The sequence below is a fragment of the Terrapene carolina genome, unplaced genomic scaffold, assembly GCF_002925995.2.
Source record: "Terrapene carolina triunguis isolate 2854851 unplaced genomic scaffold, T_m_triunguis-2.0 Scaffold112, whole genome shotgun sequence".
NCBI classification, from domain to species: domain Eukaryota; kingdom Metazoa; phylum Chordata; order Testudines; family Emydidae; genus Terrapene; species Terrapene triunguis.
In genome coordinates, this window is record NW_020664463.1 from 3,121,623 (window position 1) to 3,133,085 (window position 11,463).

Genomic DNA, 11,463 nt, shown 5'->3' on the forward strand with positions numbered 1-11,463 from the left:
CTCTCCCCGGCGGCCGGAGCGCCGCGCCGCCCCCCTCCAGGTGCCGCCCCAAGCACCAGCTTGGGTGCCTGGTGCCTGGAGCCGGCCCTGGTGGTCGCTGCTAACCCTATGGTTCTGTTATTCTATGGGGAGAGGTACAGTGAAGCCCTGGGATCTTCCTCGCTTGAAGGTGGGCCCTGAGCATATTCTCAAGGAGTAAAGCCCATCCCTTTATTTAGTGAAGTGATGGTGTAGAAGGAGGGAAGTTCTGTGAGGAGAATTCTGTGTGGAGACACCTTCCCTCTTCCCTTCCCCCTCCCGGAGATTTTACTATATATGGGATGATTCAGGCCTCCATTTTTACTCTCTCTCTATTCTGGCAAAACTCCACTTGGCTTTAATAAGAGTTTTGCCTGAGAGAGAACTTGGTGATTTGTCCTTCAGCCCTGTCTCTTAGTTAGAATGAATATAAAATAAAAACAATACCCCATAACAAGCAAATTATGAATTTTGATTGACAACATCCTTCACTTACATCACTTTAATGTTCAAAGATTGTAGGTAATTACACTCATTAAAGAGAGCAAAATAAAAATTAAAATGTATGAATTTGTACTGTGCTCCAAGCAATGAAGAGATTAAAACTCAGTGCCAAATTTACTTTGTCATGAATACAGATGCAGTATTCCCACTGGGATGCATTCTGAAATATACTCAATATTGTACACATCCTGGTACCCTTAGCCCACTATGGGGGGAACAGATATCAAAAATTATTTTGCCTAAGGTGTTTCATGATGACCCAAAAAAAGTGTTATTTTGTGCAAAAATATCCATCAAAACAATTTTGATATTCAGTGATGTTGTTTATTTTTCTTTTACTGAATTACATCTGCTGAAAGTATTAAAATTCCAGACCATTCAGCTATACACTGTGAAGAAATGAAATGGTTGCTGTCATTTCTAATGGTTCACATATAGGCCAAGGTCTGTGTTGGCACAATTAGGCGCAGCACCAGTGATGTCAGTGCCCATTTATACCAGCAGAGAAATAGGACCTGTCTCCTTTTAAAACAAGAGCCAGGCTCATTGAATGGGGAGATGTGCATTGCACCTCCCTGTGCAGACTTTACTCCCAGTGCTTAATGTGGGACTCAGCCCTAGATAGACCAGACTGTTGTACTATTCCTTGTGATACATGACAACTCTCTCTGCTGCACGTGCTCATATGTGCTTCTTGTTGTGTTCCTAGTATTTCGTCTTTTGCAGGCCATCAGTATTTCTTGATGTCTTATGAGGCCAAAGCTAGGAAAGAGGGTGTTAGGAGCAAATCTTTCAACAGTCAAGGACAGGAGGATTATAATTCTCTACCAAACTGTCAGTAGAGCAGTTGGTCATTTTTGCAGTATTCTACCCCAGTCCACTCAAACTGAACTGGTTCCATCAGCCTTTGATGGTAGATCGTTAAAACAGGTCTTGAGAGGAAAGGTGTGAGATAAAGCAAAGGATGTAGAAGATAGAATAAGACTTACCTACCTTCAAGGTGTGCTGAGAAGCTTGTTTAGTTAGTGTTTGCACAGCACTTTGCTTTTATGCCTCAAAGGATTGCAAAGTATTCTTCCAGGGTAGTTTCCCTCAAGGAGATTTGATCAATTTCTCTGTATCCGTTGCCTTACTTTCTTAATTTCTCATACAACACGACAACTACAGTGCATGGTTTGTTTAAAAATGATGATTCCAGAAACATTGAAGAGAACATAAACTAGGGCTGTAATTTGCTTTAAAAAATGGCCATCCAAATAAATAAGGGGAACACAAACACTGCAAATCATTCTGCCTGAAGTTGCAATTAATTTCCAAATAAATTAGCGTGTTAGTTTTTAATCATCAAAAATAAATAAACCCACAGCTGACTCAAGCCTTACCCTGGCGTCCCAGGGAAGGAGCATCCACAAGTCATATTAAAAGAACTTGTGAACTCTATTCAGCCCTGGGGCTATGCTTTGGGCACTCATAAGAGCTTTTCCATTGACTTCAGTGAGCATAGGATCAATCCTTAGAAGTCAAATCTTGATTTGATTGAAGTCAATGGGAGTTCTGACTGTGTCTTCCATTAGACAAATGTTTGGCCCTTGTTTATAAGAGAGAACAGACCGAGCACACTACCTTTTAACAATGCAGAGCCCAAGCATGTGGGTCCACCAGCTGCTCCATATCCATATTGGGCATCAGAGCAGGTGTGCACCATTATAGTTTAGATCGAAATTCTGGTCTCATAAAAGAAAATGGCAAAACGCCCATCGACTTCAATGGGACCACAATTTGGCACTGAATGCAGGAGTGTCTAAACTGTGACCTGATGGCCAAAAACAGCTGATGGCCTCTGGCTGCTATTGCTGATGGTAGCTGATGGAAGTTGAAGGTGGTTAATGCCTCAGAGGAGCCCCCTCAGTGCCTTACAGAATCAAACTCCTTGTGTTCAGATTTTTCCCTTTTTCTTCCTTGTGTTCAGTTCATTTTATCTTTGTTGTTAAAGCTGTTTCATATATACATTGGAAAAAGGCAAAAAAAAAATTTAAAATAGCCATGCTCATATCTATGGTGTCTGTTTCAGACCTCAGATTTTCATGTGATTAATATATGTATTTCCCCTGATGTATTGCACTGTCCTCAACCTAGTTAAACAATTAATAAATGTATTTCTTGCATATAAAAATGTCAATTGCAAGTGAAGAATTCCTCCATTAGATGGAAAGTTTCACTTTCTAAAACATTAATAGAACAGATACAAAAGGGGTGGGGCAAGACATGATTTTCAACTGAATTCTAACACTGTAATTTACACTCCGAGATCTGATGTGCTTTCTAAACTTCTGAAGTTGTTGACCTCTTGCAATTCACAGTATCAATAGAACCCCCAAGATAATTTTATCCTTATGTTCAAACACAACTCCCTGTTTCGTACTCAAGTATTCTATCCTCTGTATTGCTACAACTACTTTAGCACAATTTTTATGGCTATTCATGAAAAACTATTTAACCAATTTCCATGTGCTTCTAATTACCCAAGAGAAACACTGAACCTATGAAGTTCTGCAATTCATTGGATTTTTTTCCTTCCCCTCCTGTCACTGTTTAAGTGATTCCTAGTGATGCTCACCTAGTTGCTATGCAATATAAGAAGGGAATAGATTGTTATAACACAATCATTCTAGCATTGAAATTAGGACTATTGCGCACTGAAAAAAATTAATCGCATGCAATTAATCGCGCTGTTAATAGAATACCATTTATTTTAAAACGTGATGTTTTCTACATTTTCAAATATATTGATTTCAATTACAACACAGAATACAAAGTGTACAGTGTTCACTTCATATTTATTTTTGATTACAAATATTTGCACTGTAAAAAACAAAAGAAATGGTATTTTTCAATTCACCTAATACAAGTATGGTAGTGCAATCTCTTTATCATGAAAGTTTAACTTACAAATGTAGAATTATGTACAAAAAATCCTGCATTCAAAAATAAAACAATGTAAAACTTTAGAGCCTACAAGTCCAATCAGTCCTACTTCTTTTTCAGCCAATCGCTCAGACAAACAAGTTTGTTTATATTTGCAGAAGATAAATGCTGTCTGCTTCTTGTTTACAATGTCACCTAACATTGAGAACTGGTATTTGCATGGCACTGTTGTAGCCGGTGTCACAAGATATTTACATGCCAGATGCGCTAAAGATTCATATGTCCTTTGATGCTTCAACCACCATTCCCGGGGACATGCATCCATGCTGATGACGGGTTCTGCTTGATAATGATCCAAAGCAGTGCAGACCAACACATGTTCATTTTTATCATCTGAGTCAGATGCCATCGGAAGAAGATTAATTTTCGTTTATGGTGGTTTGGGCTCTGTAGTTTCCGCATCAGAGTGTTGCTCTTTTAAGACTTCTGAAAGCATGCTCCATACCTCACCCCTCTCAGATTTTTGGAAGGCACTGCACATTCTTAAAGCTTGGGTTGAGTGCTGTAGCTATCTTTAGAAATTTCACATTGGTATCTTCTTTGCATTTTGTCAAATTTGCAGTGAAAGTGTTCTTAAAACAAACAACATGTGCTGGGTCATCATCCAAGACTGCTATAACATGAAATATATGGCAGAATGCAGGTAAAACAGAGCAGGAGACATACAATGTTCCCCCAAGGAGTTCAGTCACAAATTTAATTAACGCCTTATTTTTTAACGAGTGTTATCAGCATGGAAACATGTCCTCTGGAAAAATGGCCAAAGCATGAAGAGGCATATGAATCTTTAGTACATCTGGCAATATCTTGCAACGACGCCAGCTACAACAGTGCCATACAAATGCCTGTTCTCACTTTCAGGTGACATTGTAATTAAGAAGCGGGCAGCATTATCTCCTGTAAATGTAAACAGACTTGTTTCTCTTAGCGATTGACTGAACAAGAATTAGGACTGATTGGACTTGTAGGCACTAAAGTTTTACATTGTTTTATTTTTGAATGCAGGATTTTTTTGTAGGGATAGGGAATAGTTATGAAGTTCAGATTTTGATCTGAACTTTCCCAATGTTTTGGGAGTATTTGGATTATGATGTAAGCAGAACAGAACCTCACTCATACTTGCATAGCTGTACTGGCATGATGGGATTAACATCTGCTGCAATGGGGAAGAGGATAAAACGGTGTCCACCCCTCCCCCAGCACCCCTCCAGAATTGTCCAACAGAGACCCTGCTAGAGTCTGGGTGCACTGGGATCTAGGTGATCCCCCAGGCCATGTGGGGATAGGGGGTGTGAAATCTGCAGAGAGGAGCCAGCCAGTAGCAATAGATGAAGCCAAAGCAAGGATTGCTACCCTGGGGCGGGGGGAGTGCGTATAGTGGAGCCCAACCGGGGTCATCCCTCCCGTCAACATCTTCTTAGTCCGGTGGCACAAGGACCCAGATGGTGCCTCCACTCCCACCCCATGGCGTGATGGAGAGCTGTAGAGAGTAGCCAACCAGAGACTCCAGCCAGTAGGAACAGGAGCAGCCAAACAGTACAAAGTGCTCTGATTTTCTCTGCCCTCTGCTGATTGGCTGTTTGCTCCAGCCCTCCCTTCCTCCCCCTTCCTCAGGCTCTTCATCTCAGCTTCACTCCACACCTGCCCCACCTTACCCTCTTCTCCTCTGCCCTGTCCCTCTCACCCTCCTTGCCCTCCCTTTTCTTTTCATTTAGCTGATCCCTCCCCAAGTATCACCCCATCCCTCAAAATGGTGGACCTAACATGACAGTTGCTGCCATCCCATTGTTCACTCTGCTTGTGTGTCCTACCCCTTCCCCACCCTGTGTCTATCTTGTCTTATTAGACAATATTGTTTCATTGTTTCTTTATGCTCCCCCATCTACCTGTATCCAGCTGTTGGCTCTTGGCTTATACTTAGATTGCAAGCTTTTGGGGCAGGGACTGTCTTTTTCTTGTGTGTTTGTACAGCACCTAGCACGGTGGGATCCTGGTCCATGCCTGGAGCTCCTAGGCACTACATTAAAAGAAATAAATAATAACAGGAGCAAACTCTCACTTTTTTGTTAGTCTAGTAAATGGATATAATGGGCCAAATTCAGTCCTAGTGTCAGTAAAATGAAACCCTACTTCAGTGATTCTCAAAGCTGGTCCGCCGCTTGTCCGCTGCAGTTCGCCGCTCCAGGCCAATGGGGGCTGCGGGAAGGGCGACCAGCGCATCCCTCGGCCCGCGCCACTTCCTGCAGCCCCCATTGGCCTGGAGCAGCGAACTGCGGCCAGTGGGAGCCGCGATCGGCCAAACCTGCGGACGCGGCAGGTAAACAAACTGGCCCAGCTCGCCAGGGACTTTCCCTGAACAAGCGGTGGACCGGCTTTGAGAACCACTGCCCTACTTGTTTCAGTAAAGTTAGAGTAGTTTACATAGAGGTTGAGGGTATTTTTTTACAGCAGGATAAATAACAAGGGTTAGCTAGTTCTCTGCAAAAATCCTAGTGGAGACAAGAGACTCATTTTTACTTCAAGCAACCTTAGGTCAACCACAGGTGGGAGGTAAAATGTTGACCTAACTACATCACGGTAAAACTACCTGTGCCTTTCCACTAGGATTATACAGCAAGACAGCTAGCCTGCATTCGTTATCCCACGATTTAAAAAAAAAACTTTTTTGGTGAAGACATTTGGCTTAATGCCTCTAAAAGTTCTAATAAGAAATACTGAGTCAGTGTTGAGATTATAAACCTGACTGGGCTTGCATTCAAGGTGATGGGATTTTTGTCACTGGTTTCAGTGTGAACAGGATCAGACTGTAACTGCATATTAATAAGAATCTGTGCAAAGTATCAGGACCATGGGATCAGGCCTGCAATCAGGGGTGAAAGTAAGCCGGTATGGGCTGGTAGGGCGTACTGGTAAAAAGTGGCCGCCAGTACTGGCCCATAGTCAGCTGACGTTAAAGTGCTGCTGTGGCAGCGCTTTAAGGACCCTGCTTAAAGCGCTGCCGTGGTAGCGCTTTAACATCATCGCCCCTTTTGCCCCCCCGCCCCAGGCCGCTGCTGGGGGTGGAAAAAGGGGCAGCTTCCCCGGGGCCGCAATTTAAAAGGGCCTGGGGCTCCGGCCGCCGCTACCACAGCAGTAGCCAGACCCCCGGGCCCTTTAAATCGCCGCTGGAGCCCCGGGCAGCGCGTGCCAGGCAATGCGGATGGGCTGGCTGGGGAATGCTGACCCCCCCAGCCCTGCCCCTTCCGCCCGAGGCCCCGTCCCTTCCAGGGGCCGGAGCGGCTCCCATACCAGTAAGTATTGAATGTTACTTTCACCCCTGCCTGCAATTGGCAAAAATACAGTAATCTTTTCCTTTTCTTTATACCTAGTATCTTTAGCTCTCATAAATCTACAGTTGTTTTGGAACCTTTCTGCAAACTCTTGTGTCTATAAATGTGAGCCAAATTCTGCACTGATTTACATACCTTGCCTCCTATACAAGTAGGAGCTTTTTTTTTTTTCCCCCACTGCAAACTGGAAGAAATTGAAACCCCATGTAAGATGTTTTTAAAAAATATATAGGAAAAATCACAAACAGCAGCTCAATTATATTCATTTTTCTACAAAATACCCTTAGGGTATGGACAATTAAGTCATAACATTCCAGCTGAAATTCAGACTGATGACAAATGGAAAATTTAAAATCTCTCTCAATGGCCTCTCTAATATTTATAACAAGCTCATCTCTAGTGTTTTCTAATTCCAGACCTTCCTTAAGCAGGCAATATTTTGTTATACATGTTATTTAAAATAGTATTTCAATGCTTTAGCTATGCATTTCCATTAATATTTTCACTAACTGGAAATTCACTCTTTCAGTAACTGGAAATTAATTTCTTTTGCTTATTTCAGGTCCTAAATCTACTGAACAGAAACCTGGAGTGCAGTTAGTCATATCTTATGAGCGCACCCACCTGACAATATTGTTGAAACATATGAGGAATATTGTAAGTCCTTTTATTATAACTGAGCTCTAACCTAAGATTTTATGTTAGCAGAGTGCTGTGCTAACATTAATCCTCACAATGTCCTTTGCAGATAAATACATTTTACAGAAGGTTGTGTGACGGTGCTTTTCATTTAACATATGTGATCTCTTTCAACCAGGTTTGAAGCCAGGGTGTGGTACAGAAACTAACACCATTAGTGTCATGGCCAGTGATGATCTCCTACTGGCAATGCACAAAAGATTAGGTGTCCATAATGGCTCTTCGAGCTGCTTTAGATAGTACTGATTCTGAGTTGTTGTCGACTCCTGCCAGGAGTGGATGGAGTCACATGACAGGGGCTCTGTCCCTTTCTTGGTAAAGTCCTAGCTGGAGAGTACTTGCTTATCTACCCCTAGAGTTCTTTCATGTGGGATTGTACAGGTATGTCAGCTCTCCTGTTCAACATATATGTGAAGTTCAGGAACATCATTTGCTATTGGACAAGGGGGCAGAGTGCCCCCCGGACTTTTCATAAGTCTATGTGCTCCATTCCCCTCCTCCCCCAAATTATAATCACATATAACCTTCTACATGCTGACAAAACTCTCCCCTCCGCCTCTCCCCACCATTGTTTCTCAAGTGACTCCCTTGGTGAAGATGCTAGAGGAAATACTGAGGTGGGTTAGGCTGCAATGTCATTGGTATGATGACAATGCTCAGCTCTACTCTCAGCAGACCTAGATGGTAAAATTATCTGCTTTCCTGTAGTCTGGCTGTGATAGGACTGGCAAGGCTCAGTTCAGTCAAGACTCAGGTGATGCTGGTTGGCTTAGGGGATCTTGTGAGGGCAATATGCATTAACTCGGCTAAAGTGGTATGTCTGCTCTTTGATATTAACAGCCTCTACAGGCTCTGGAATCCCCAACTGCTCTTTTCAGTCTCAGGTAATGGCAGTGGCTAGAAGACCCTTTCATTACCTTTGTTTAACTAGGAGATTGTGACATTTCTTCCATGCCAATGACCCAACTGTGTTCATTCATGCCTTTTTCACCTCCAGATTAGCTTACTATCACTCGCTCTAAATGGGACTCAGCCAAGCATCAGCCAACACAAAATGAGACTGGTTGGCTGTATGAGTCATGTGAAGCCTACATATCCCCAACTATTCTCTATAGACTCCCCAGGCTTCTGATTTGCAATTCAGTGTATTCATTTTGATCTATAAAGTCCTAAAAGATTTGGGTCCTGAGAGACTGTCTTTCTCTTTCCATGCACCATCCTGAGAGTTGAGATTTCACAGGATACATCTGCTGATAGGTCCTATTTATATGAACGTCCTAGACTATAGAAGACGTTTCCTGTGTTATTCAGATGGAGCCCGTGCTTTTTACCTTTGGGGTACAGTATAAGGCCCTTTGGGGAGGGGAGCATCTCCTTCAGGCTGAGTAGCTGGTGAAGCTTGTGGAGGGAATTTTGGTCAGAACATTATGCTCTTAGTGTTACTGTGTGTATTGTATTTTTTTCCACTGTACTTATGCTGAGAGGCTCCATGATATATATATGTGTGTGTGTTATAAATCTGTGGTTGGGTAGGTGGTACATCTTATAAATCTGTGGTTGTATAGAATGCATACTTGTATGTGTCAGATGTGGGAAAGTATAGTGGTAGTATGCAGTTTATAAGTGTAAGTTTTTCTGATGAATTTGCATGGATGGTTTGCAGATGTACAGGGGCAGCTTTAAGATGATCAGAGGTGGCTTAACTCTGTGTGTCTATACTTTCAAATGTTTAGGCTTTTTAATGTATAATTAACTTAAAATGTCCTGGCCCTTGTAACTCTACAAAGTTCCATTTAAATTAGACCTTAGATGGGCCTGAGCAGCCATACTCAAGTGTTCCTGGACCAAGGGTTTGGTGACCTAGAAGTTCTTTATCATGTTAATAATCTCTTCAGCCAGCCAATCCCCTAGATCAATCTGTCTGCCTGTCTCTTTGGGGGTTGAACAAGGATTAAAAAGTATTCCAAGTTTATATTTTATTCAACACATATTAAATCCATTTCAGTTCTATTCAGTCTTTTTCAGTGTCTTACTAATTATAATATTTTTAGTGGTTCATCTGTACAGAAATTAATTTGCCACCTTGTTTTATTTCAAAATTTATAGGAAATAGTTTTTGCACTGGTTCCCTCCTCCTTTAATTTATCCTTTAAAATAGAGTATGATGCTTTCAAATGTTTAAATAATTGTATTAGGCCAAATTCATTCTTGGTGTAACTTCATTGAAGTCACTGGAGTTTCAGTAGATGAATTTGAATCACTGAAGGAAACATTAATTATTATTTGTATTGTGGCAGATCCTCGAAGCTTCATTCAGGGATCAGGGCCACGTTGTGCTAGGTCCTGTACACACACAAAATAAACAAGGTAGTCCTGCCCCAAAGAGCTTATAGTCTAACTATATGATCAGAGACAACAGGGGGAGAAAAACAAATGGGTTGTGAAAGAACAAGGTACCTGTGAAACTACCATGTTTATAGCCATTGTCAAGTGTTGTGTGGGCTTCATGGCAGAGGTGGGCTTTGCAGCTTTTTACAAGGAGCTTCTCCCAGGCATATGGGGTGGCACAGGAGAAAGCAGAGAAGTGTTTAAGGGGCAGTTGGTCTGGTTTGTGGAAGGCTGGTTTTGTTAGCAGAGGTCAGGATTGACAGCTCTATAACTATATAATTTCAGTCCATGATGCATTATTTACCCACTTTTTGTAATACCTAGAAAGAAGGTTGGAGAAATAAAAGCATGTGTCTGATGTCCAATCTCTGATCTTAGGTCTGCTTCAAGATGTACCTGTTTCTCCCTAAAACAGGAAATATTTCAATCATCAGTGAAAGAAGTCCTGCCTGAAAACAGTCTATTGAAATATACTTTGAAGAATAAGTACAGAGTGAACTTGTTTAATAGATTTAAGGCTAGAAGGGACCATTAATCTCTGCTAAGCTCCTGCTTTATCCAGGCCATAGTTTCACCAAGGGAATTCCTGCATCTTCCCCAACAACTTGACTAATAAGACAATTTGAGCAGCAATGCATGCAGAGAGTTGTAGAATTAGTTGCAAAGGCTTGTGCACATTTCAGCTTAAACACTATGGATAGACAATGAGAGAGAAGTTCTGTTAAACTAGTGTTGACTGACACATTTAACAGCGCTGCCAACTCTCATGATTTTATTGAAAGTCTCATGATCATTTGTGTTTTTCTTGAATCCCTAGTATCATGTGAATACACCAGATTCTCAGCTTTCAATAATTAAAAAAGTAAGTTTATAGCCATCATGGTAGCCAAGAAAAGCTTGAAAACAAGACCCCTAAGGGTGTGAAAGCCAGAAGATCCATGAAGAGTCAAAATATTTTATTTTTGAAATCTCATGATTTTGTAAACCAATGATGATTTTTTGGGCCCTGACTCGTGATATTTGAATGCTTCGAGTTGGCGATACTATATTAGTGCAGAGATGCAGTGAAGTTGGAAGGCTATAAACAAAGAGGTAAGCCTTGGCAGAGGGAAGGAAACTAGAGAAGGGGATTGGGGAGTAGTGGGGAAGAGAGTGAGGGAGAAAGATAGATAGAGATTGCCTCAGAGAGAGGGTAGGGCAGCATGGCAACAACTGACAGAGTTCCTGACGCTGGAGAGGGAGACATAGGGCTTGTCTCCACACACCGGTGGATCGACGCTGCGACGATCAATCCACCGGGGGTCGATTTAGCGGGTCTAGTGAAGACCCGCTAAATTGACCACAGATCGCTCTCCCGTCAACTCCGGTACTCCACCGGAACAAGAAGAGTAAGGGGAGTGTCGACATTGCATAGTGTGGACCCTGCGGTAAGTAGATCTAAGCTATGTCGACTTGAGTTACGCTACTAATGTAACTCAAATTGCGTAGCTTAGATCAACTTTCCCCCATAGTGTAGACCTGCCCATAGGGTTCAGGGAGA

The 11,463-nt window shown here is 42.1% G+C and overlaps 1 protein-coding gene across 1 annotated transcript in view; it reads left to right on the top strand.

Annotated features, from left to right (window-relative positions):
* Positions 1–11,463, top strand: part of PIK3C2G (phosphatidylinositol-4-phosphate 3-kinase catalytic subunit type 2 gamma) — a 311,474-nt gene that overhangs the window by 257,724 nt on the left and 42,287 nt on the right. Inside the window, exon 31 of the mRNA XM_026652203.1 lies at positions 7,399–7,493. Coding sequence (XP_026507988.1) covers positions 7,399–7,493 — 95 coding nt within the window. The remainder of the gene's footprint in view (positions 1–7,398; positions 7,494–11,463) is intronic.